The sequence below is a fragment of the Pseudopodoces humilis genome, chromosome 3 (assembly GCF_049639895.1).
Source record: "Pseudopodoces humilis isolate 2021_Gansu_Grassland_sample_001 chromosome 3, ASM4963989v1, whole genome shotgun sequence".
Lineage (NCBI taxonomy): Eukaryota > Metazoa > Chordata > Aves > Passeriformes > Paridae > Pseudopodoces > Pseudopodoces humilis.
Window position 1 is genome coordinate 36,207,204 of NC_142202.1, and position 27,741 is coordinate 36,234,944.

The following is a 27,741-nucleotide window of genomic DNA, read 5'->3' on the forward strand; positions in this document are numbered from 1 at the left end:
GAGCCCTTTCCCGTTCTGGGCAAGGCACTTTCACTTGTATAAAACAGACGGGCAGGTGCCCTTAAATGTGTCATTACAAGGCTCTTGGCCGACGCCGGATGGTCCGGGCCCCGCGCAGCAGCTCCGCGCCGCTGCCCCGCTCCGGCCCCGCCGCTGGGCGGGAGGAGACGCCCCTGCGCCCCGCCGGCTCTCGCAGTATTTGCCGGTTACCTGCAAATTGCAGAGCGCCCAGTCCTGAAAGCCCGAGCGCTCCTTAACAACGCGTAAATAATGGAGGACAGGCAGAATGAATGAGGGCGGCGGGCGGAGAGCGGGCTGAGCCTCACCCCTGATGGATCGGGGCGCCGAGGAGGTGAGGGGCAAGAGGGTTTGGGTGAAAAATCGTCGGCTTTAAAACACACATCGGAGCTAACCGTGCTCGGAGGACGGGGGAAAGGCGGTTGCCCACCCTAGGGTTTCACCGACCATGGTGTAGGGAGGGCCTCCCGGCACTGCCCGCATCGCCCCCAACCCCGCAAAATAGCTAAAAAAAAAAAAAAAAAGTGGGGAAAGAGGGGGCGAAACCCTTTATTGTTATTGTGGTTGTTCCCGGCCTCCCTGCCCGCCTCCCCGGCGGCGCTCCGCGGTGGCCGGATTTCCCTGCAGCCCGCCCCCCCCGCCCGCAGCGCCGCCGGCAGCGCCGCCTCCCCGCGGCAGCCGCTCGCCGCCCGCGGCCCCGCGCCGCGCCCCCGGCACACGGCGCGCCGCCGCCCGCGCACTGACAGACGCTCGCAGGTGCCGCGCTCGCCCCGAGTCGCGGAGGGGCGGCCCCGCTGCCCTTCCCGGCTCCGCACCGGCGGGAGGGAGGTAGCTCGGGAGGGAGGAGCGGCGCGGGAGCAGCGGAGGCGCCGTAAGTGGGGGAGCGGGGTGCGGAGCGGGTGGGCCGCCACCGCCGGGCTGCGAGTCCGGGACGCGGGGCTGCCCCTCCTGACCTCCGGAGCGGCGGCGGGGCCGCAGCGCACCCTCTCAGGGGGCTGGGAGGGAGGGAGGGAGGGAGGATAGGCATTTCGGGGCAGCCAGAGAGAGTACCCATTAATGATCTTGTTTGGCTGCTCGGGAGGTTCATGCCCGAGCTATCGCTTAGAACGACTCGGGGTGTTTCTACATCACCGAAATTCCGAGCTGAAATTCTCCCCTGTATCGGTTTAAGTTTCCATCCCAGTGTATTTTGGCATACCGGATTTTATGCCCTTGCCTTGGAGGCAAAAGGCATACCCATCTACAACCCCCCCGAAACAGGCTGGGCTCCTTTTTGTGCGGTGTGTCCCCTTTCGCAGCGCCTTCCTGCGCGGGGCTAAGAATAGCCGTGCGCTTGAGCGCGCAGCTCCCTCCCGGCTGGGGCTGAACCGAGGGCGAGCACGGCGCTGGGGGCGAGACAGTGCCCCGTGCGATGCTGGCTGTCGAGCTAAGGGTTCGAGTCGGGAAGTCAAAATTGAGAATTTGGGCTGGGTTGCTGATGAAGAAATGTCGGCTGTAGATAATAAGAATGTAATAAGAACTACTTGATTTGTTTTCAGTTGAAATTTGAAAGAGACCGAAGTAGAGGAAGCAATTAATTTAGGACTTGCGTCACTGTAGATTGTTGCTATGTTTTAAAAATAGGAAGAAGGCTTATTATGAAATGTTTAATGTAACAAATAAGATCCTGATCTTTTACTTTCCTTTGAAAAATATCTGGGGGAGGCAGGCAAGGACTCGTGCATAGACCATTAATTTCAGTTATACATAGGTTGTAAGGATGTAACATTGTTCAGGAAAATGTAGATTAAAAAAAATCAGAAAGTTTAAGGTAGGAAAATCTAAAGCTGAACCACTCTTTAGATACACACTACCAGAAATCTTATAATCCATGTGCCATGGCTCAGATGTTTAGAGGAATGACAGAGATACCAAAAAAGGCATCATGATACTCAGCGCAATTCTAGAAGCAGAATTTTCTCCTTCCCTACAGAAAAGGAAAGCACATTTCTGGAAGCAAGAAGTGACAGATGTGGCATGTTGGCAGCTGGCTAAACATAAAAGCATGTATCAGCAGGTGATTACTGTTGCAAGGATTTCTTTTTAAAGTGTCTTGTGCTGAGAGGCTTCAGCCTTTTTTAGCATTTGCATTAAGATTTACTTGCACTCTACGGTATGTTAAAAATAGTCTTTCGGCATAAACGTTCAGAAAAGCAAGAGAAAACTCCAGTGTTCGAGGCACTCCTTGCTTTGAACATTTGTTTTGCATTACAGCATGCAAATGAGAGGAACTGAGCAGGTTCTTTGGTCTGTAGGATAGTTCTGAAGGGAATGATTCTTCCTGGCCTCAGCATAAGCCTACGGTATCTGGGAAGGAAACAATGGGGCCTATCTTCTCCTTAAAGATAATCACGGTTACTCTTCTATGGGGAGCACCTTGTACATCCACAGAAGCAAAAATCAGGCTGCAGAAACTACTTCTGTGGTTCTGCATCTCTTCTGTGATTGGTAAAGCCAGCCTGAATCACTAGGAGGTGGCCTGGGTGAATTTTAGAAAGGAAAGAGATGGATATCACCTAAGAGGCAGCCCAGAGCCACTCTTCCCCTGAGGCAGTGGGAGTGTGGGTCTGCACCATCCCTAATTGGCTGCTGTGGATAAATGTCATATTGACTTGAAAGAGGCATCTCCTAAACTGTTCCAAACCACTTGTATCAGCTTTGCTGTAACCAACAGAAGCCACAGTTCATGGCAGAACATGTTTTACTCTCGGCTTTTCATAATTAGGTAGGCTGCTTTGATTTATAGTCTTCTGACCTAGCTGGCTTCTTCTAGAAGAAATTCTGGTCCTCTGCCCAAATTTTGAGAAATAGTTTGGGGAAGAAAAGGGAACTTGCATTTAAAAGAAATTCTTTATGCCATGCAGAATTTACCATCAGGTTCTCCTTCACTTCTTGCCAGTGAGATTCTGTGTCCCAGGGGCTCAGCAATGCCCTCTGACCAGTTCTTCCTCCTCTTCCTAACCCTAGTTAACAGAATTTCTGTGGATTAGGCCACCTGATGCCTGTTTGACCTTTCATAATGATGTTAACCACCACAGGCTTTCACCCTCCTGCATGCAAATTTTACTTTTTGGAAACAAATAAATAAAACCATCACTCATTTTTTTTTTTATTCTTTTTTTCCTTCTTATGATCACGTCAGAGTAAATATATTTTCTCAAGATCTGAACCATCTCATGGAGAACTCTCCTTCCCTCAGTGGTAAAACTGAACTAATTGGGTGGTCTGTACCTAAAAGCCACGGTACCTCCATGAGTGCAGTGCTTACAGGGAAAGCAGTTGGCTGAAGGTGTTGTTCGTTTGTTTGTGTGATAACAAGGTGAATTTCCCTAATAACCTGAAGTCTGAACTTTAGCGACGGTGTGGGAAGAATTGTGTTCCGGTGTTGGGTAGAGGACTGTTTTTAAGTGATTTCCTCTCGCTAAGAAGCAGACGGGTTAGTAGGCAGTGAAAGCGGCTCCCAGCTCGGGGGTGCTAAGGGATGTGTCTGGGTGGAGCAGTGAGAGCAGAGTCCTGGCTCTTCTGCAGAGTTCAGTACATCCTGTGTGAAGCAGGATGGCAGAATAAGGTGCAACTACTCATGAGCTCAAGTACAGCTCATGCTGAAGAGACACACTTCTAGTGCTGTGTTAAAATAAAGATTTCTGGGTGACATTCATGCAGATAAGCATAGTTTTAAATATTTTACAGTGTTCTGTATTTACATTCATAATTGACATTCCTAATGTTATTGAGCAACGATGTTGATCCAGCATGGTGTCTGCTGGGAAGGTGAGTCTGATGGGAGCAGCTGGAACTGGCTGACAAGACTAACTTCCTCATAGTTCAAGGGTTAAGTCAAGACCCAGCAAAGCATCAGAAAACACACTGCCGAGATAAAATGGGATGATTACAAGAGGACAAGGTTGGCCAGGGTGACAAGACATATTTATACCTTTACTTAGTTTCATTGATATTTGTGGAATAGTCAAATATAGAAACAAACATTTGTCTTACGGTTTTACCACTAGTCAAGTCTACAAAAGCACAGTTAGTCAATCATCTTTGTAAGCAACTGTGAGATTTTTCTTTCTTTAGTGAACTGCTGAATGTATTTTACTCCTTTTTGTGTTGTGCTTTTGTTTTTTAAAGAGGAAAGATAAGCCATTTGCAGGCCATTTACAGGCTGAGCCTACAGCCAAGCAGCACTTTTAGTGCCTAAAGCTCTGAAAATGTGAGAGTCGTTTTTGAATGCTCAAACTAAAGTGTATCGTCATGATCTTAGTAGCTTTTAATGCAAGACCATTTTACTGAAATGTATATTTAGCACAAGTAATTTGAATTACAGTTATTCTTATCTTTGAAATTAGTGAGTGTTGCAATACTCTTAAAACTTGATGATCTAGTATCTCATGAATGCCAGGGAGCCTCATCAAGAGTTTCAACCCCCACTACGTGTGGTAAAACAACAACATACAACTTAACTATGTAAATGTTGTATTCATGCTGTTTTTACTTGCACGGAATAATAAAAAAAAAAGCTCACCAGATCTGATATACACTGCTTTGATTTCTATCATAAAGGTCAACGGGGAACATGCTAGATAAGAAATTAAATGGACTGATACTGTGAGTTTTTGTGCTGGGTCTCATTCTGAACCAGCTAAGTGAACTTTTCTGTGGTTGCATGTAAACAGCAGCTGACCTTCTGTAGAAATACAAGAGCTGATGACAAGCTGAGACTAGGTATGACTTGCTTAATCAGGTCTGCAAGCTTGTTTAGGTGCATTTACATGGCAATTAAATTTTTTTAAGTCATCTGTAAGAACTTTCTAAAAATAAATACTACTTCATATCTTTTCTTAGAAGATCTAAAATGTAGGGCTTGGTGTATTTTTTTTTTCCTGTCCCTTTGAAATACCAGGTGGTGTTTCAGGCCCTTTTCTCACTATTTTGCTCTAGAAATTTTATTTGTATCTGAGGATTTCTGTTGTGCCTTAAACAAAGGAAACAGGTGTTGAGTCTTCATTCCAAATGTGAGGTTTTTTGCTCTTAGATTATTGGGCAGTAGCATAAAAATAGTAAATAAAAGCAAACTGTTAGTCTGAAATTTCCTTCCCCCCCCAAGAAGTCCGTACAGTATAACATTAAAATCAAGCAAACCCAAAACCCTTAGGCCTGTTGTTCTGGCAAAAGCAAGTATCCATAAGTTGGCAAAAGCCTGTAGAAAATGCTGATACAGATATAAGGTCATGTTATTTTTCATAGCCCTCTTGCCTTACCTAGTATATGGGGTGAATTATGTGAAATGTAGCAAAAAGGGAGGATCTGTTTGAAATTCTGGGCTAAAGCTCAGAAGCCCTTGCTCTGTCATAGTCCTTTTGGATAGTGCAGATATGAAGGAACCAAGTAATGATTCCACAAATAATGTAATCTTGGGATTTTCTAACTTTGTTCTTTGAGTTTGTAACCTTAGTGCTCTATATATGATATTTCTAATTATGGGGTTCATAATTCTCAGTGATACTGTGCAAGGAAGATCAAAGATGTTTTGCTGCCACCATAGTCAGCATCTCTGAAACCTTCCTGCAAAAAGGTTGTGAAACCAGCTCCCTAGCCAGCAGAGCTCTCAGTCATCATCTTCACCAGGAGAAATCCTAATCCCTGTAAGAGTATGAATAATAAATCTTATTAAATGAAGGGGAGGCTAATGGATCTTATTGTTTTGATAAATACTTCCTCTGTTTCTTCTCTTCAAGTAAAGTTCCTTAAAATCTTTAGAAGAAGGTGGTATTCTCAAACTATGTGAGTAGGTCAGTTCCTGTGTAGTAGACAGGTTTTTTTGTCTGAGTGTTTTTTCTAGTACTTGAGTGATTCACTAGTACTGAGTGATATACAAGAACATAATGCCAGTGTTGTTGGGGACTATTGCTCCATATTTACATTCTTGCACTTTTTGATTTATTTTTCTCATATTTAATTTATATTCTCAAGAAATATATGACAGCACATATGGACACTTCTCATTCAGAAAACTTTTAAATTCTACCTGAAACTCAATATTCCATTTTGATTCCAGAACAATTTTTAAAATGTTCTTTGTTGTAATACTTCCTAAATCTAACCTTTTAAATTTTATCCATCGTGATATTTTGATCAGAAATAAGTTCCACTCTTTATTCTCTTATGTATATCTCTGCTCCTACCTAAGTAAAGCCTGAATTGTGTATGTTTACATACACCTTTTTCATGAAGGCCGATATATTTTTTTAGAAACCTCTAACTTTACTTTTTCAACTCGGTTAATATGATTCAGTGCGTATTTTGATTTAGCTAAATTCTGTTTGTTCATGAGATTGGGTAAATTAGATCTGAAACTGAAGCACAGATTAGTCCAAGTCATGGTGGAATTTTGATGAATGTCCAAGGTGGATGTTTCAGTTTGTTTCTTCTTTCCCCTTTGCTGTGCTGATGATGCACACCATAAATATCTTTGTCCTCATTGTGACAGGCTCTTGTTAAGGTACTCTTGCCACTGCTTTAAATGAAATTCTGTAGGAGAATGGCCATCAATATTAATTTTTTGTATTTATTTTTGGCTTATTTGATAAACTGTCTTGTGGGAACGAAAGCATAGTTTCTGTTTGGTTAAAGTTTGTTTCCAGAGGATGATTAGGTCAGTCTTCTCATGTTCAGGTTTCAAATGATAGCCTAATCAGTTGAAATTCTATGTGGTCCATGTCATTTGGAGCACTGATGTGGCTCATTGGTTCTTTGAGAGTATATTTTTCTGTAACCACAAAGAATAAAAACAAAAGCATCCTTGAAACCAGAAGCTGCACATGTCACAGTAAGGGTGAAGAGAAGATGCAGGTTCTGCCTTCTGTAATGCAGTGTAAAGGCCAGCCATGCCATTTCTCACCAGCACTATGGTCCTTGCAAAGGCACTTTTCTTTAGCTTTTCCATGATTTGTCTCTACTAATTTGGGGGATGGTTTGGGGTTGTGTAGTCTTTGGTGTTTCCCTTTTAAGGACACATTGTTTGTTCCTACTAATAATGTTAGGGGTTAGCCTAATTTAAGGAAGGCTTGAACAGTGGGAGAGTTACATTGTGAGCAAATGAGGGACAAGAAAGGAGTACTGCCATTAATTGTCCTTCATGTCAGATGCAACTCACGTGTTTGTGCTCTAGATACCATAGATTACTGCTCTTGATCAAGTTTGGGCTGGTTCTTTGCTTGCTCATGGCTCCTGTAGCAGATGATCCTAGAACAAGAACCATGGCTCATAAGAGGGTAAGATGTAATGCATCTGGGCGTCTCTTCTGCTTGATTATTTGGAAACCAGATGGGAATATAGAAGTGAAGAATGGAGTAGCATGTCCATGCATAGGCTGTACATATGGCATACACGACTGTACTTTGCTTCAGTCCAAATAGTTGGTAGAAAGGTGAAGTAGGAGGAAGGTGATGTTCACAGCAGCTACAAATCTATTGGTACTCCTTGCCCCAAAAGACACAGCAGCTAAAGAACTGTGTTCTGTGAGATTTTATTGTTGTCATTTCATGTGTGTGTAATTCTTAATACACTAGATACCTGGCTTGAGGTTAAGGCTGTGATGCTACAGTAATACAAATTTGTAGTAATTCACTGCTCGGTTCGGTCATCCTGCCTAGAAGGCGAGGGTAACATTTAGAAAGTTTGATGAAAGCCTTAAATGAAAAGGTTTGCTAGTTACTGTTATCATATCTGTTAACTTGTTTCTTATTAGTAACATGCAAAGTAATCGGTAGTACACAGAAGTCCTCAAGACCAAACAGAAAATCTGTTGTTAGGAACAAAGATAGTGGACTGAGCAGACCAGTGATTTGTATGGCTGCTGCTCTGTTTTGCATGTGCCTCCTCACTTACTTGCTATAATTTTAGTGGAAAGAGGCAGTATTTCTTCTGGTTTTCTCTTCATGTACCTTCAGGCAGTATGAATACCTATCTCAGCCTCTGGAGCCTTTCAGGTAAGATCCCCCGAGGTCAACAGCAAAGACAACAAAGTAATTGATTTGATGGCAGTGGACTGTACAGCTTTCTTAAAGATGCATACTTCTGGTCCCAAAGAAAAAAAGTTACAATAGCAAGAGTCCAAGAAGGTTATGAATCTGTAGGAGTTCCTAAAAGAGTTTGTGAGGACAAAAATAAAACCTGCCTCTCCAAATGGAAGTGCTGAATAATCATGTAATTTATGCTGTGGACAGTTTTCACATTTTTGTCTGAGAATTAATTTCATTGTTAGCTGCAGTAGTTATTTTGCCTTGAGAGTACAACCATGCCTCTACCTTGGCAGAGGATTATACATTGTCAATAAGGTATTTTGTGGCATGGTATAACATTTTGAATACTAAAAATATGATATGCTCTGACAGCTGTATAGGAGGAAATGACAGAATTGTTATCTAATGAAGCAACAACAGAGAAGTTGGAAGCATTTTGACATTTGCTTTTGGTATGAACAGTATATCCATTCAAGTGTAAATCTTGAAGTGTATCCAAGTAATCTCTGAAAATACAAATATATAACATGCATATAACTGAAAAATCTGCAAGGAAAGAAGCAGACTTCAATGGTTGAATGAACAATCTAAACATGCAAATTTCTCTTATGAAATTCCAACCAATTTTCCTGCATCTAGCCTGTGTAAATGTCTTTCTTCCTTGCATGTCCTCCCCACATCCACTGTCTTCCATCTCCTGGTTCCACATCCCTGGTTCTTATTCAGAGGTTCTGACACTGATCTGAATTTGGGTTGATGGTTATTCCTGCCAGCTGAGTTGTTTGTGGGGATGGAGCAATGTAAGCATGAGGGCTGATATTTTCAATAGACTGGATTTCAGAAGATTCTAGGTATCAGACACTAAAGCTACTGAATCTTGTAAAAAAATTTACACTTTAACACCTTGACATTGCCTGTCCTGATAATTCAGAATGACAGGAAAAGGCACATTCCCAGGGACAAATTTTAAGGTCAAGACTAGCTTTTAAAAGTACAGAAGCACCAGAAGCTGTTAGCAGCATTGTGGATTTTGATGGTTTGTGTATCCATAGGAGTAAAGATGGTTTGTGTATCCATAGGAGTAAAGGACATTATGGTACAGCTGGCGAGTACAAATAGATCATTTTGGTTTATCTCAATAGGGAAACAGTTTAAAAACTTTGGTTAAAATTCTCCCACCTCATTCTAGTCCTCCCAGTAAACAAACATATACAGATGGCTGCAGAAGAGGATAGAAATGTTGAATGGCAGTGTCAGATATTGATAAACAACTCTGAAAATAAGCCTTAAAATGGAAGCTTCCAAGACAGCTGAAGTGTAGGCGGACGTGTTAAAAAGATATCATCTGAGAAATTGTGTGTACTCTTTCTGTAATAAAAGTGGTGTCTGTGGAAGTAGGCAGCTGTATGTGTGTGTGCATTTAAGATCTGTGACAGAAATGGTATCAGATGATTTTTCAGGTGCTCTGATTCAGTGGGTTCTTTCAATCCATCTGCTGAGGTAGCTGGGGGTAGTTACTGGGCTTTCCAAATTTCAAATTTTGTAGCTTTGGGATAAATATCCTGAAAGTATAAATGTGGTTCCAAAGTCAAATTTTACAGTAGTAACAGTATATAGGAGATATTGAGACTTGAAAAGAAGTTACAGTTATATTTTCAAATTCAAGAACTGTGTGAATTTTTTTTTTTGGAGAAAAAATGAATGAAGCCACATATCATTTTTTTTAAATTGTGCTTTTCTTCAAAGCTGAGTATCTATAGTTGGGCTTGGACACCCATTTGGTCATGGATCTTAGATACCCCTTTTGGACAGTTGTGCTTTAAAATGATAGGTTTTTCTTGTTTATTTTGAAGAGGCTAGGTTGCTGTGAAATGGGTGTCCTTCTGCTTGCACAGTGACAAAGGAGAAACAGCTTTTAAAGCTTGCAGATCTCAAACTGTTCATGGCAATTTGACAGAATTTATTTGGTTCTCCATGCACTATTTGAAGTAGTGTCCAACACAGAGATCTACTTCTTTTTCTCTTTCTGTTTTGTGCTGAAAGATGAGAACTTTCCAAACACAACAGTTTTGATGAGAGGTCTATTTTGATAATTTCCAGGAGATTTGTTCTTTCAACCTTCATAATCATCTTGATGGCCAAAGAAACACAATCTGTGGACAGAAAGGCTCTAAAAATTTAGTGTGGCTTTCCCAAGATAAAAATGCTTTTCCAAATACTTAAATTATTAAGAGAAATGCCATGAATTTAGGGGAAAATACTGTTCATATCTTGAATGATAAAAATCAGACCAAAACACTGGGAACTTGTCTTATGACAAGCTATAGGCCTTTCCTGAATTGTTACCCAGTTTTGTGTCAGTATGACAACCTGAATTGGTTGAATTAGACAATACTGATTTCTTTAAAAAAAGCCAACAACAAAAAAATTAACAAATTTCAAATAACAGAGAATCTACCATAAGCCTGAGTAAACTGGTCTTGTTCCAAAAAGGTATGTTTTCCTTTGTATGTGTTTTGACTAGTTTCAGTCTAGCAAACTGAAGCTAGATAGATAGACTTGATGATCTTAAAGGTCTTTTCCAACCTTAATGATTCTATGCTTCTATGAAATGTAAGTGATAATATCAGTCTTGCTCTCCTGGAAGATTCTTTTGTTTTGTGATATCCTCTTGGAATTATGGCTACAGGAACTGGACATGGTGATGGCTTAATACAGAATTACTGAACCTTTCCTTTCAGTGCTCTCATGCAGCAGGGAATTGCACTAGCCCCTTATGACTATAATTCAAGAGGATGAGGTTCGACCTGGGTAACTCTTCTGACCTCTTATTTCTGTTTCTGAGCACAATCTTCCTTCCTGAAACTGTGGCCTTTATTATTTAATCTTCCATTTTAATCTTGAGTCATGACTTGGGCTGCTGTTAAAACTCAAGTGGCTTGCTGGTGTTCAGATACCAGCTTGAGGTGTTTTAACCTGACAGGTAACTGAGCACCACACAGCTGCTTGCTCACTCCTTCCCCACCCTGTGGGATTTAGAGAGAATTGGGGAAAAAAAAGGTAAAATTCATAAGCTGAGATAAAGATAGCTTAAGGACAGAAAAGGAAAGGACAATAATAAAATAAATAGAATGTACAAAACAAGGGATGCACAGTGCAATTGCTCACTGCCTGCTGACCAATGGCCAGCCAATTCCTGAATTGCTGCGATGGCCCCTGGCCAGCTTTCCCCCTGGTTTGTGTATTGACCATGATGTCTATGTGCTATGGGACATCCCTTTGGACAGTGTGGGTCGGCTGTCCTGGCCATGTCCCCCTCTCAGCCTCTCCTCAACCTACTAACTGCTGGGGTGGGGTGAGAGGCTGAAAAATCTTTGCCTTAATGTAAACACTGCTTAGCAGCATCTAAGACATCAGTGTGTTATCAACATTATTCTGACCCTAAATCTAAAACACAACACTGTACCAGCTACCAGGATAAAAATTAACTCTATCCCAGCTGAAATTAGGACACAGTTGATCAAGGTAACTCTGTTCCTCAATTTCATTATCTATCTGTTGATTTTTCCCCTTGATTCTAAGTGTTCCAGTGCAGATCATCTTAGGGTAGAAAGAGCACTCACTGGTAATATAGCCTGCAAGTCCTGCTGAGCAGAAAGCTCACACAACTCCTAATGCCCTTAAAAAAAAAAAAGCTACAATTTCTATTTGTAATATTAGTCTGACTTGGGAGTGGCACTACCTTTTAAGGCCTGCAAACGGAGAGAAACTCCTGTGAAAGCAGTCGTGTTAAACTGCTGTGTAAAAATTCATAATTGATCTATTCTGAGATCCCCTGACAGGGAGAAAAAAAAAAGAATATTTGTGCTTTTCAGTAGATGTACTGAGATGGAAGAAGAGCTGTATATATTACAAGTTGTCCTTCCATTGCAGAGGTACCAGTTTTGTATCTTGTAATCTATTTAGAAGAACAAGAGTTTTGATTCTAATCTGGTTTGCAGTATAGCTTCCAATAATTACACTGTTTCAATTGCCTTTGAAAGAGAAAAGATGTAAACTAGTGACTCAAAAAGTTTATCTTAGTTATTTTTAAAGCTGTCAGCAAAGTGTTTGACCCAGGAGCAAATGGCTATTTCTGGGTACATAGCAAATGACAGAATTTCAGAGAAAAGCTCAAGAAAAATATTTTGGTGTCTGATAAAACAAGTGCAAAAAATTTCTGAATCTCCTGCATAAGAAAGGTAACTAGCAAGAGGTATTAAGGGAGTTTTATTATTTATTAGCCTTAATCAAGTTCTAAAACAGCACTCAATTTGTCTGTTGGATAATAAGTCCCTGGGAATGTCCAAATAGTCCAAATACAACTCAGATTAAGAGTCTGTAGATTTTTCAGGTATTCACAACTTTTTGTTTTTAAAGTTAAAATTTTTCTTTAATATGTAATGCTCTTTAAGCCTGTCTTGGCATCCTGAGTGAAATTGCCTGCCTTGTTTCAGACAGTCTGAAACACTCACTTTGGGAGGTGTGAGCTCAATCAGAACCATTAATCTGGGAACCTGATGACTATAAAAATTAACTGTTCTGCAAACTGCTAATATGTTGTATTTGGAGAGACTTAGTTTACTGACTAGGTGCAGATTTTTTTTTCTTTTCATTGTTATTTGTGCCTTTTTTCTCTTCCATGCTAAATTGTCTCTGTCTTCCCATTTTTGCCCTCTCAAGTGAATGGGTTATGGTCTTTCAAGGAACAGCAAAAGTTTAACAGCAATATCTGTAGCTGATTTTTTGTTTAAGAAGATATATATTTAATTTGAATTATTGTGGAATGAACCCTGTTGAGTGCTGTGTTCTGAGGGAACAAACAAAACAACAAAATCACATTTTCCTCAAGGATGTGGTTTAAGTTAAGAAGCCTGTGACTATAGCAATAGGGGTGCTGCTGAACTACTTTTAACACTGGTCTTTGTTGCTATTGGTGAACTGTTTAATACTTTCCTCCAGTAAGGATTTGCTTGGGCTCCAAGGAAGAAGCCCAGGTATGCTGCCCCTGCTTCTGCACCCAGAGGTAGCATACCTCTGGTGAATCCAGGTTAGCAGGCATGTAGAGAGGGAAAGAAGGAATGCCACTTTGGTAATGTCTTCCTTTCAGAAGTTACTGTATGTGTCTTTTGCTGGGACTGTGTTTCAGAGTGTTTTGGTTATGGTATTTCTATTCCTTCCCAAGGGAGCTATATCCAGAGAGTCTGTGGAACAGGCCCTACATTGTTCAATAATTTCTTCTGGTCCAGTACTGAAGCAGCAACATTGAGATGCTGATGCACTACTTGGATGCAAGTTTCCTCTTAAATTTCTTGAGTGTACTGTCTCTGCTGTTGTGTAATTCAGGCAGTTATAGTTTGTTCCTTGCCTGTGTTTCCACAGATGCTATCTCTATTCAAAGGACCATATGGACAAGAGAAGAGAGTCCCACACTGTTATGTGTTAAATTAATACAATCCGAATTCATTGTTACAGTATTATATGTTGTGGGATTTTTTTGCTGGATATGGTTTTGATTTGCACACAGGACAAGGAAATTGACCCCAGTTTCTCTTCCTTTGCCTACAGTAAGAAAATCAGAATACCCATCCACTTACTTTGGGGCTTGGTTTCTGACCATCTTTACATTGCTTTTGTTTTCTGAGTTGTAGTTGTGGTGTTTCTTTTGTTGTTGTTGTAGTATTTTATTTTGCTCGATTTCCCCCCACCCCTCCAGCAGAAGTTTTTGTTAGCACTGTAGGTGTATGCCCTGGACTCTAAAACATGTAATATTTTCTTAAATTTTTGAAGGATGGTAAACCACACTAAACAGCGTAGTGCTTCTCCCATGGCTTGAATTTTGACTCCCTGGAGCTTGCAAGAACCATCAGAAATTTGCTTTAATTAGCCTGCAGTAAAGGTAGAATTTCATCTTACCTACTTATTAGAGGATTAAGTAAACAAATATGCCCTTTACATGGGAAAGTAGGTCCCAGAATTATGTTCTTGTATTTTTCTGCCTACACACTGCTACTTTCTGCTTTCCATACCTGTTGTATGAATTGGGACATGAAGGACTTGCAGCATGTGGTAACAGCTCATTCTTGGTCAATACTGAGGTGCATCCATGCCCAAAGGGATTCCTGCACCTCATTTCTGTGCTGCTAGGGTTGTATAAACAAGACAAACAGAGCTTTAACAGTCCAGCAGCCAGTGTCACAATACAATATAAATCCTTAGTATATGTGTGTGTGCGCTCTGTTTCAGAACTAGCTTCTCTCAGCTCTGAAGTAATTACTGTAACCTGGATAAAGGATAGGCTCAGTACACTTAACTGGTATTGGTTTAGTCAGACTTAAACATAACTTTTGCCTTGTGCAACACTTTGTTTCTCCCACCTGTCATCCCCCGGTACCCTGTAAAATGTGAGGGGCAAAAGGGTGAGATTACTAAATGGTGAGCTGAGGCATTACTAAAAAGATAGGTGGTTAAATTTGGGTTGAATTTGGCTGTCAGATATTTGGTATAGGTCTCCTCAGTATCCTGAGAGTGGAATGCCACTGCTCATCAGTCTTAAATCTGTGGACACTGGTTTTGACAATGGATTATGTATTTGATGGTCAATGTCAGAATCTCTCTCCCCTTTGATCTTCCTTGTTAGAAGTACCATAAGGAACACAGTAACTGGTGTGGAGGAGCATGTTTAGCTTGGCATTTGTAAAGGACTGAAAGGAACCTGCAAATGTAGGCTCCTACCTCTGCTTCTGAGGCAGGAGAGAGGGACAGGAGTTTCTTGTTGACTTGATGATCTTAAAGGTCTTTTCCAACCTGAATATTTCTTATGATTCTATCTGGCCTGTGAGGGCTGCAGAAAGATGCAGCTGGGTGTTGGCATCTGTTACCTAATGTTTAGCCTAGTTTCTGTTGAAATATCTGATTAATTTGGGGATTTTCATTAATGTGGGTTTTGGAACAAATGAAATGTGACCGAGGGCCCAACAAGGATCTGAAATCTGTTTTCTGCTGAGGAAGTCTTTATACAAATGAACAGCCATTTGCATCATTGAGCGCACACTTCAGTCGGGATGATCAACAGGACGGAACACTGACAGAGATTGCCTCATGCCATGCTTTTCTTATAAGGTGGAAGACACTTAAGCCCAACTCGTGCTCTGGCCCGTTTGTGTGTTCTTTTACAGCCTTTTTGGGGAGATGGTAGTTGTTTTACGGCAGTCTGAGTTTGGTGTGATCCTCTCCAATAGGCCCTTGTATCTTGCGTTCTTTAGATACTAACTAGCAGCTAGACGTTCCCCTCCCTCTCCCTAGGCATCCTCCCAGTGATTTACAGTGTTTTAAAGGTGTGTGAGAGGTTTTGTTAGGGTAGGAGAACTCATCATAAAAGTTGTAACTCTTTTCTTGCAACAAAGGCAAGTTGTTTTGGTTGGTGTTACGCCACTGTGTTTGTCAGTGTCGATTTATGTCAGGCTTTAAATAGGATGCTCTGCTGCAATGAGTTTGTTTTCTGGTAGTTTGTAATCCTTTCAGGCCAGCTAACATTAACGAGCAGCAGCATTGCTGTGGCTGGCTTTCTTTTGATCATGCACAGCCCTAGTCAGGAAATGGGTGAGGAGCATGAGTCATGATTACATTACCCTAATGTGACTGCCCACCAGTTTTCTTTTTGCCGCCAATAGGCCTTCCCTTGACACTACTTCTGAAAACAAAACGTCCATTTTGGAGCACTTTGAAATATTGACCTTTGAACAGAGAGATTTATGTTCTCTCCAAGTCTCGAGGCAAAGCGCTAAGCAGGAGCCCCTGCAGAGAGCAGAGAGAAAACGAATGTCTGCAAAATGTTTTTCCAGAAGTCTGCAAAGACAGGACTTGACTTGCAGTACACTGGGTCTGCTTGGGTTCACTGGATACAACAAGCTTTCCTGACCCACTTACTTATTCTCTCATGTTGCCTGCACACTCAAGCTCGATGTCCAGTCTTATACAAGGGCTGTCATCTCATTCACCATTTGGCTTAAGCTTTGTCTTAGATCCGTACTTATCTTTTGAAATATGGCTACAATAATGGGAAGATAGGTGCTGAGTGCTGGCTGATGTAAACCCTGAGTGTTGAGAAGGTGGCTTTAGTGGGACAGTTTAATTAAATATGTGGGATTTAGAGTTTGAAAGAAATATCAGCTGCTAATCAGTAAAGTAGCCTTAGCACCGAATTGCCGCTGTGCACTCTGAATATTCAGACAGTACACCTCTATACAAATGCTGAGTATATTAATTTCTTACAAATTCAACTCATTAACTCTGCCAGGTTTTAAAAAATGTGAAATACAACTATTGGCACAAAGTGAATGCACCCTGATACTACTTTTGATATATTCCAGAAACAAAGAAGTCTGATCAGATGAATACATGCAAATTAAGTTATCAGAACCAAAAGTCTTGGGAGGAAGTGGGGACCCCTGCACTGCTGTCCAGTGTGGTGCATCCCTGTCAGCTGGGCCATGTTGCAGGTGTCACTGACATGCTGCAGGGCAGCACCAGAATATGATCTGTCTTCCAGTTGTCACTTATTCTTCCAAATTCTTACCTCTGCTCAAAGGTGCCTTCAAATAGTAGAGTTGTTTTGTTAGAAGTAGAGTATAAACTTACCAAGAGGATGTAATTTCTGGTTTCCCCCTTTTGTTTCATATAAGGGTGATAAACCAGTTACTTTAGCTGTAGTAACAATATACTTGGAACTGAACATGGATAACAAAATTTTAGAAGCCCTATTTACTCTGTGATTTCAGCCCCATTCCTTAAAAAGCGCATGAGTTGGACCAAAAAGTAAATAAGTGTGGATGTTTTTAATCTATTGAAGTATTTCCTTTCTTCCATCTACCCCAACCCCATCAACTTTGATCTCATCTTGATGACCATTCAACTCTCTGAAGGAGGCAGAACTGCAACAGAGCAGAAGATTCATCCTTCTTCTATATAATAAAAAAAATAAGTCCTGTGCAACTTTAGGTTTTTCTGTATCTTTGTATCTCTATCTCACTGTTAGTCTTTGTATATAAGGGGCTCTCTGGCTTTCAAGTTTGTTTTAAAACTTGTTTATCAGCCACTTCAAGATGGTCAATACTCATTTAAAGTGAAACACTCTGAAAAATTAATAATAGAGCTGGTGATTGTGACATGCCTATGTCACTTGTGTGTTTCAAGGAGATGATAAGAAGTATTTGACTTAGAGATGAAGCATATTTGAGAATTGGGGGTCAGGAGTTCAGGGTAGGGTTTTGTGGGTTTGGTGGTTGGGGGTTTTTTTGAAACCCTGCAGAATCCTTATATTTTAGATTGCCTTTTGTCTGTAACTAGCAGTCACAGAAATTTTTAACCAAGGGTCTTTTCCAAAAGTAGTATGAATATATTAAACATAGTTAGAAAACCTTAACTTCAGTATGTCAGCAGTCTTGGGAACCTTAAGGCAGAAACAAGTGGAGCTACAAAGCCATTTTTGCATCAGGAGTGCATAAAGTCCGGATGTAATTCCATGGACATTTTTCCTTACAGAATAGATGGTTAAGGATTGCCCAGCCTGTCTGCCACAACTCCTTGTTTCTTAGAATTTTCTTAGAATTTCTCAAGAGACAGTTTAGCTATTGAAAGGACTTTTTGCAGCTGCGAGTAGCGGTCTCAATCCAAGCCTTGTGATTTTACACCCCTTTCCTAGTTAGTTTTCACCTTGTTGTGTGCTGAACTGGCCTGTAAGGGGTCAAGTGTGTGCACACAGTAGGAGAGAGAGAAAGCCTTTCTGACAGCAAGTTATATTGGGCTTGAACTCCCTTGAAGCACTGCCATCAGACAGCTGCAGCTGTTGCTAAGCCTGTCCTATAAACTGAGTCATTGGAGAGAACTGCTGCTGTGACCAGTTTGAAGTGTGACTTTGTAGGTCTGTCTGCCTGTGAAGGGTACAAGGAACTGTGCTGCAGAACCAGGAACCAGTAATGAGGAGTGAAGAATCCAAGGTGGGAACTTCTCGAATCAGCTTTGAGAGCAGAGTTGGGCTGAGGAACTACACCCTCTGTGTCAAAACAGAAAGCCATCTATGCTAACCTGCTCAGAATCACAAAGGGTGTGGACTGTCAATTCATAATTCACTTCAGCTGATCTGAGTGCTGGCTGACATCACAAGGGCTGGCTGAGATTTCAACAAGTGCAGTTTGCCAGGCTTTTAGGTGACACATCGGCTCAGGTTGCAGGGGTTATTTTTTTGTCCCATTTCATGTTTTCCCTATGGATGAAGAGAAATGATGGACCAGTTTTCAAGCCTGTCCATCTTGTGGCTTATGGGTTTATGGTTCCCAGCTATTTGCTTGTCTGGTGTGTGGCTTTGTAGGAGAAGTGTGACTGTGCTTCAGGCGCACAGTCTGTTGGACGTAGCATAACCTCACCGTGACTGACTGCATTAGTTAATGTGCTGTGCTGCACCTTGTACTGACATGCTCCTCTGCCAAAATCTGCATGGGCTTGTGCTCACCCAGTTTTTGGAAGCCACTGAACTACATGGTATTAAATCTGTATATATGAATGTACCAGCCAACAAAGCTAAGGAGAAGGTAGTAGAGACCTGTGTCAGTCCATGGAGCTGAACAACAGAATACAGTGAGCTCATTAAATCCCTGTCTCTGGAGAAGAGAAGAAAAAAAAGGAAGGTTTTATTATTCTAGAAAAGATGCTAACTTTTCAAAGCTGAAAACAAGCTGTGATTCAAACCTGTTGAAAGGTAAAAAAATTGCTTGATATAAGAGTGAATTATTTAAGGTATTGTAATGAGTGGTCATAAGCACAGTTGCAAAAACAGACTGTGTAAGGCATTTAATTTCATATTGCATCACAACCAGATCTTTTAAATGTTAGTCCTCTACAGTGCTAACAAAACATGTATTAAAAACATTTAGAATCTCAGAGTAAATGTCAAAAATAAGTCAGCATCAAAGAGGGATGTATTTCTACTGATAAAATGCAGAGATCTATTTATCTACTTATACAGTATGGGTTGCATAGTATTTTTATGAGCAAATATCTTGCAAATAAGTACAAAATTATTGTAATACAAATTTGCAGGTGATGGATATTTGTGAGGGAGATGGAGAAAGCCCAACTGATTTATTGGTTCACAGCTTGAGCACATTGAAATAAAAGTTTCTCTTTCTTTCTGAAGTATGGCATTGCTTTTTATCCTATAGAATATAAAATCAGTTTATTTGCTGGAGAATGGTAATTTGGAAAGCTTTTTAGCTTTCCTCCCCCCCAGGGAAAAGAGTAGAATCTTGCTGGACAAACAGTGCAATATGACCACTGCCACTGGCTGTGCTGCCAAAATTTTTTGATTAATTGAATATGTTTGTATATCGATTGTAAAAAAAATAAAATGGAGATGCCCACTCTGAACCAATAAAAGGCAAGGCTAACAAATTCTACTTTTTCAAGTATAGTTTATTCTGCTTGGAGAACTTGTTTTTGTTATACCAGCACAAGAATTCTTACATGGTTTGTAATGTAATTCTGCCCTGTAAATACAGGAAGATTCCTGTTGTAAGGTGAGAGTAAGAGCAGAAGTATGCTCTCATTCATAAACAAGGTAGTGATGATGGGAAGAAAGAAGTGATTTTATTCTTTATATATGCTGTTAGGGAGAATTACATATTGAAATATTGCCACTAATTCTGATCTGCTTGGAAAACTATGTTGAAAGATTGGAGGTGGTTCAAAAGAGAGAGGGGGAGAAGGCTTAAAATTATTCCCCTACTATCACCACATGAGGAATTCCCCCTATTCACTTTGATCAAAAAGGGTAACTGAGAAACAACTTGGATAGTGTTCAAGTACCTTAACAAGAATGGTTTCTGGTTGATAAAGGGCATATGTAATCTCAGACTGATAAAGAACAAAATAATAACTGGACACTGAGGTTGGTTGCTCTTCCCCCCCACCCAAATCAGGTTTTCTCTCCTTTGTTTCTTTTTCTTATAAGCTAAAATAAAACCTCTTAAATAGATTAATTATTTCATTCATTTCCATATAATACACAAGTACTTGAATGGTTTAAAATTAGTTGAAAGTGTTCCCTGGTTTGGTTAACATGATTTACACAAGGTCAATCTGTTTGAAAGAGTGCTAAGCAGGGTGGTAAGAGTTAAAGGAGTCAACATTTAAAAATCAAGGACTTGTTTTTTCTTTGTTTGTGGACCTAGGTTTTATGGAGGGGGGGGCTGAAAACCAGGAGGGTGCTGGAGAAATGGAAGATACCTGAAGAAAAAAGACACTGTATGCAGCCTGTCCCTGTCTGTGCTTACACTTAGTGGAAATTAACCCTTCTTCAAGTGGACAACTCACAACATTTGCCTTTGATTTATGTAGAAAAAGTGTTTTATAGCAAGGGAAGCAAAAATATGACTTCATTTTTTATTATTATTTTCTTTATTTTTCCACAGCTAGAATAGATAAAATAATTTATTCTATTAATCAGGACCCAGATTGGAACAGGGAACACTTCAGGTGCATATTCTGTGATAACTGACCTCTGTGAAGTAAATGAATGGATGTAGTCTGCATGTATGGGGAATTTTAAGAGAAGGGTGACAAACACCTTCACAGCTAGCACATGGCATCTTTGTCTTTTCAGGGCAACATAGATAGAAATGAATCAACTGCACCATAGGGTCGGGTCCTCTCTTGACCTGTGTTCCTGTAGCTGTGGGACTGATCTGGGATATTTTTTCCCCTTCATTTTCTAGATAGTGTATGTGATAACACAATGAAATAGATTTGATCCAGGAGAGTCAGTTGAGAAAGTTAGTTGAACTAACTTGCATTTAGCCTGATTTTTTTTATAAAGTAATTAAATCTGTAACTTTAATCAGGAAGGTGCCAATTCTTTGATGAAAGGAGAAACAAAGAAGACAAGGACTTCTAACCTGATCAAGGAATGTTGACTTTAATACAGATGAATTCAAAGGCTGTGCCTGTTATAAGCAATGTAAATTTAGATAAACAATCTGGAGGGAGAAGTGTTAGCACCTGATGTGGTTTAAGCTCTTTAGAGCGTGGTGGCTTTATAAGAGGAGAGCTGGTGGCCTGGTCTAGAAGTGGACAGACTTGTGGCCCCTTGTTTAAAGAGCCTGATGGTTGATAAGGACACCTGAGTCCCCAGAAACATGAGAGGTAAACTCTGTGGTGCATCAGCCGATGCTTTTCTTGTACCTGAGGACTTGGTTAACTGGGGGTGTGTTTTACTAGCATTCAGGAATTGTGACTGCATAACTTCAGGGTCCTGTTGTAAAACCAGTAAAAATGTGTTTTACACTTGATGCTGTTTCAGACATAGTGAAAGTAACAGCACTGACCAGGATGTTCTTAACAGTTTGTTTGTACTGCTGAAAGCTACTGATAGCTAAAATCTAAAATGAAGCCCTAAAGTCTAATTCTTCTATGCCTGCAGATACTTCATCATGTAGAAAAGTTGCAGCTGCTTGTTGCATAGTTTGTGTCTGTCTTTTGCTATGTTACTGAGTTTTCATTTGGATATTTAGATAATGTACAGACTCAATTTTCTCTTACTGACTTGCTCCACAAGATAATTGAATTATATTTGAAATTATGCTTTGGAAAGGCCTTTCTCTGAGTTTCATGTGCTTCTAGTCAGTGATGTGTAAGGCAGAGATGTGTAATACCTTTGCAAGGGATTGCCCTGTAGAAAGCCGGTAGGCTTCCTAGCACACACAGTTTCTTCTGGCTCTGCTGTGTGGAAATGTCATTTTCTTTGTATAATTCCTTTGCTAAAGGATCTAGGTCTCTTGGGATGTGTGCACAAAGAAAAGTTTGCACCTTGAACTTTATTTGTCTCTGGCTTTGCAAGCTTGAGGTATTTGCTGATGGTCTGTCCTTTTAAAATGGACTGTGGAATAAGCCAAGGCATCCATGGAAAACTTTGAACTGCGTGGAAGGTGATGATTGCTGAGTGGACAGAAGGCAGATTGAGGAGTGCCTCTAAAAATATTAGTCTTTGTTACCAAGAAAAATACTTATATGAGAGTGTGAAGTGATAGGAATGAAAATGAGCAAGTGCTACAGCCACACTAAAACTTTAATTTTCACTGGGCTGAAATTCCTCTGGTTTGGCTCATGTTTTGGATCTTGTTAGGAGAGGGGATATCTTTTCAAGTGGAATGAAAACCCTTTCATGTGGTTTTTCTCTTAAATTAAGGTCTTCCACTGTAGGCTGGCAGTCCAGGATTGCAGACTACTGGTTTTTTGGTAATTTCTCATTCAGCTCTCCAATTTAGCTATACAATCACTTAGTTACTGAGCTGACATTCGTCAAAACAAGAGGCTTTTTTAGCAGCAGGACCAGAATAAGGTCTTATTTTAACACAAGGTGAAATGTATTGTGTAGCCTGATACCAAGATTGTAGTGTATTGTGTCCCTTCTCTTAGCCCATGTGCACCTGAGATTCCATTAAATCTTACTGAGTGCAGAGAGTGTGTTAAGATTCTTGTGAAAATTTTGTGGACTAATTTTTTGCCTTTTAGGATGGCTTAGTCTTGTTAGGTCTTTCTTAATTTGCCGAAGTTTGATTTATATATTTTTTTTCTTACTAAAAGAACTACTTTATATATACATATGTGTGTGTGTGTGTGTATATGCTATATGTTAAATATTGATATGGGTTCTTCCTTATTTAATTGTAAATCAAGTATGAATAAAATTAGTATTTTAGGCATAGTGAATATTTCCAGATTGGTTTGTTTGAAGTAGCTTAAAATCTGCACCCCTTTAGGCAGTAGTTGGCAAAGAGGATAGGTATATAGAAACAAAATACAGCTGTCCTGAAGCTATGTTATGTTGTACATGAAGGCTTGTCCATTGAGAAGGGAACCCTTTTATTTAAAAGGTGTAATTTGCAGATTTCCAATACTGTGAGTACTGAAATCTGCAGTAAGAGTAGCCTTTGTTTCCAGGAGAGAAAATGGTGCTTGCACTAAACTTGTAATTGTGAAATTTCTTCTCTTCAAGTGTAACGCCTCTTGCACTGGCCAAATGGAAGGCAAGGCATTCACAATGAAAGGGACTGCTGTATAGAGAGGGTTTATAATTCTTGATAGTGGAGTCTCTTGCAGAATCCTCTCAGGTAGTGTGGTTTTACACTGCCCCTCACTGGGCCTCTCTCGTAGTGCAAAAACTAAAGGAGATCTGGATGCCCAAAAGTTTGTGCTGCTTTCAGAGTTTTTGTGGTTTTTTTCCCAATGAGTTAAATAAAATACAGTGCTTTTTTTGTTTGTCAAAACGGTCTATTTACACTAAATGTTATTTTACATTTTCTTTTTAGTATTTCCTGATGTTCAGATGTTTCATTGTGTCCTTCAAGTTTTTTTAAAAACCTTCCTGTGGAGTTTGGTGATAATGGGTTTTGATACAGATCCTATGTAGTGGAAGCCATGAAAGCTTTGAACGAACTACCATTTGTCTTTAATTTTTAAACTAGTGATCAGCAGGCATGATTTTGGACCACATTGTCATTCATTCAAATTAAAAGACCTGAAAGAATGAGAAATTAGAATCAGAGAGAATTTGGCCTATTATTTCTAGGAAGTGAGGTAGAGCTGAGTCCGCTAGATAAATATAAAACAACTTCACCATTCATCTTTGCTTGATAATGGTTTTCTCTGTAGAGCTGAGTACATTTTGTTTAGTTAAATGGGTTGCTTGGGCAGAATGATAAATGGGGGGGGAAACAACACAGTGAATTTTAGATTTTAAAACTGCAAGGTTGATTTGACTAATCAGTTCTGTTCCCATTGCAGGTGACAAACATAGAGATCTTATTTAGGAGTTCCTTTAGTATCTAGCAGTACTATCATGGAGTAATGTGAATCTCCTTCTACATTGTAGATCCTAATGAATTATCATTTTGTTGTGTAGAAGGAAGCTTTGAAGTGCTTTTAATTGATTGATGCTATCAATTGTATTTTCAAAAGTGGTCTTAAAAATATGAAATGCTCTCATAAGTAATTAAACTTATTTTATATTTCCACTTTAATCTGTTTACATCTGATATATTTTGTGGGGGAGGGCTCTTCAACTTTATCAAAGTGAAGTAGATACCTGGTGGTAATCAAAAAACCAAAGCACTGACCTGGCTAGACTCCCAGCTCCCCTTGTGATGCACAGTTAAGTACCCCACTGTAGGAACTAATTACTGTGGTTAAAGGATTTGTTAAAATGCTCAAATGCTTCTTGACAACCTGGGTGTGTAGCCATACAGTGCTAAGTTTTAAACTTGGTGATTCCTACTGGGCTTGACTTGGTGCAGTAAAAACCCTGCCAGAGCATGGATAAAAGGTGGCAAAAGTAGCCCTTGTTACAGCCAGCTTCCCTTCTCTTATGGTAGAGTCTTTCTGTGCAAAAGCTATAATCTCCTTTGCACAGTGAGGGTGGTGGTGGACAAAGGGTGACAGATTTGTAGCTGAGTATTCCGATGAGAAGGGGTGATCTGTGGTGCATGGATTTAATAGAAGAATGTAGAAAAATGTCCAGGAGGAAAAAAGTATTTATTCTGAGAGTGTCCAAGGGTTAGGAACTGGCACTATAAGGAAGAAATATACCATTGAAGAATTAAAAAAGAATGTTTTTCACTAGCTTGTTGACTTAATAGCCTGTTAGCCCTTGTTAGCTCTATCAGGCCTTTCAAAGACCACATTCTAGTAGGACATGGTTTGCAAAGACTGTTAAAATTGGCTGCACAGAGTATCTCTAAATCACTGTGGCCTCATGGTCTGCATAATTCGTGAGCTAGTCTATAACTAATTGCTATGAAGAATTCATGAAGTCTAAAGGATATAGTCACAAGAATCAGTCTCCTCTAAAGCATGTGCATTTGGATATTCTAAGAAATTGTGAAGACCTGGACCAGCTCTTTTTTCTAGTTCTTAAAACCATCTGTTTAAATGGGCACAGTTACTGGAAACATTATTGGTTATAGTCTGTGAGTGTTCCAGCACTAACTGGAAGTATCTGAATACTAATTTGATTATCCAGTTATCAAAATCAAGGGAGTCTACTCCTTATCTGAAATGGTTTTCTGAATGACTCTGTCTTCCTGGATCTACCAAAAAATTAATGTTTCTGAATGTTATAAATGTGCTTCTGTATGTACTCTTAAAGGTCAGCATTTTGAATGCCACAATAAGGAGAAGAAAGATTGATATAGTGGTATTTATCAAAGGAATTGTGCTCAGCAACTGTGTCTAAAGTCTGACTTCAAAAAAGCTATGGAATTAGAGGAAGGTTAGCTAACCTTTGTTAATCTGAACTCTTTTATCCTGCCTAATGAAGGGAAGCAACATCATAAAGCTAATCTGCAGCCTTGAACTGTCAGTACCATTACTAATTTTGGGGTTTGGTAAAAACAAGATTGAATGAACCACGAAAAATAAATTAATGATAACCTGATTTTGTATCCCATGCAGGTTTTCTCAAGTTGAGGAAGTAACAAGGCATTTGGTTGGTACCTGACCCCAAAACTTGTGCTCTACCTTGCGAAGAGCTGATGTGGGAGATATTTGCCTTCACATACTCCACAGTTCTCTGTATCAGAAGGATAAGACTTTGTGTGCAAGAGTGCTTCAAGATGACGATGTAACTAACATTGTTAACACTGAAGATCTCCTGAGAAGAACTGGCTTTGTAAGAGGCTTCTCCTTCCCTCACTTTTTTTTTTTTTAAACTACTTCTCTCAGAAACCACAAGCAAGATGCCAGCCAAGACACCCATCTACTTGAAAGCTGCTAACAATAAGAAAGGGAAGAAATTCAAACTAAGGGATATCTTATCTCCTGATATGATCAGTCCTCCACTTGGTGATTTTCGTCACACCATACACATTGGAAAAGAGGGACAGCATGATGTTTTTGGAGATATCTCATTTTTGCAGGGCAACTATGAGCTATTGCCTGGAAATGAAGGTGAAACCAGAGTTAGCCAGTCTGGTATCCATAATGAATTCTTAAGGGCAAACAGCACTTCTGAATCCATGTTTACAGAAACTCCATCACCAGTGCTCAAAAATGCTATTTCCCTTCCTGCCATTGGGGGTTCTCAAGCCCTTACATTGCCTTTATTGTCACCAGTGACATTTAATTCAAAGCAAGAATCCATCAGGTCATCCAGAAATCCTAGGCTTAGCTGTGAGCCAGTAATAGAAGAAAAACTGCAGGAGAAAGGTAAAGAGATGGAGGACGAAGAAACATATAAAGATGATATATGGGAGCAAAATGGTTCTTCTTCACACTTTACTAATGGTAGCGACAGTCACTCATCCAGCTTTTCTGAACGATGCACTGATTGGCAAACAGTTGATTTACTGGACAACAGTCGGCTTTCATGTGAACTAACCAAGACAAAGACTAAGTCAGAAGAATCTCTTTCAGATCTTGCAGGCTCTCTTCTCTCATTGCAACTTGACTTGGGGCCCTCACTTTTGGATGAGGTCCTCAATGTAATGGACAAGAATAAATCTTAGAACTGGTACTCCCTTGCTTCTTTATAAGTGATTCACTTAAAACAAACAAAAGACCACAGTTCAAAAGCAGATGCTTAAAAATCAACTGTATTTGCAGTTGTATGATGAGTTTTCTAAAAATATTGTTAAAATACTATTTTTTTACCTATTGTTTTTCATGGTTTTTATTACACTAAATTCTCATATCAGGAAGGTAAATTTTAATAATCAGTTTCATCAAATATAAAATGTTTTTAAGTACCAGTATTAATGATCAGAAACTTAAGAAACAGCATGTGAGGATGATACTGATTGTGACATTTGGTTAGTTCACTTCTACAGGCTTCTGAATATGTGAGAATCTCTTAATGTCAGAAAGGAGACTGATAGTAATTATTCACTTTTATAAATTATTACAATATCACTTTACATGTAGGCCTCTTTCTAGAACCTTGTGCTTGAGGGTTTTATAGTGTTTTTCTTCATTTTCCATAGTATAATTTCTGTTATAAATTCACCATAACTACTTTCTCAGTCTTATACTACCACTCTGAATTCAGATGTGAACAGTTTGAAGGCTTTTTCAGCTTGAATACCTGGTCCATAGTCTCAGCTGCTTTAAATGAGTATGCACAAATTTACACAAGTTGAGGCTTGGGCCTGACATTGTATATGAAATGTTATGTTGTAAACAGGTGACACATGCGAGATATTATGGTTAAATTATTTTAAAATTTGAAATATATTTTCTGTGTGCATATTGGCTTTTTACTGCAGAGCCTACACATACAGTATCTCATCAAAATAGTTGCTTGGCATTATTGGTGCTCTTCTGAAAATTGTATATTTGTGTGTTTGAAGAGAAATATGTATTAATAGTTCCTTGCTTTTTTCTTCATTTATTTCCACAACATGCTTAAACTTGCAACCGATTATTTTACTTTTTGAAGAAGGCACTGGTTATTCACAATGCTAGTGATGTGTGCAGCAACAGCCAATGTTTGCGAAATGTGGATCCTTCAATACAGTACTTACATGGATTGCATAAATACCTTGTGCAATACAATAAAAAAACCTTTAAATCCTTA

At 39.8% G+C, this 27,741-nt stretch overlaps 1 protein-coding gene across 2 annotated transcripts; it reads left to right on the forward strand.

Moving 5' to 3' along the window:
• The first annotated feature begins 204 nt into the window (after positions 1 to 204).
• Positions 205 to 27,741, forward strand: CDC42EP3 (CDC42 effector protein 3). 2 transcript variants are annotated; one of them, XM_005526901.3, is made up of 2 exons: positions 205 to 352; positions 25,623 to 27,741. In XM_005526901.3, exon 2 carries the CDS (start codon positions 25,907 to 25,909, stop codon positions 26,672 to 26,674), a length of 768 nt encoding a protein of 255 aa, XP_005526958.1. In that variant the 5' UTR covers positions 205 to 352; positions 25,623 to 25,906; the 3' UTR covers positions 26,675 to 27,741. The 2 variants fall into 2 exon arrangements, with proteins under 2 accessions (XP_005526958.1, XP_005526959.1); XM_005526902.3 differs by lacking the exon at positions 205 to 352 and adding an exon at positions 734 to 889.

Coding starts and splice junctions, on each gene's coding strand:
- CDC42EP3 (XM_005526901.3), top strand. CDS start 25,907: ATGCCAGCCAAGACACCCATCTACTTGAAAGCTGCTAACAATAAGAAA.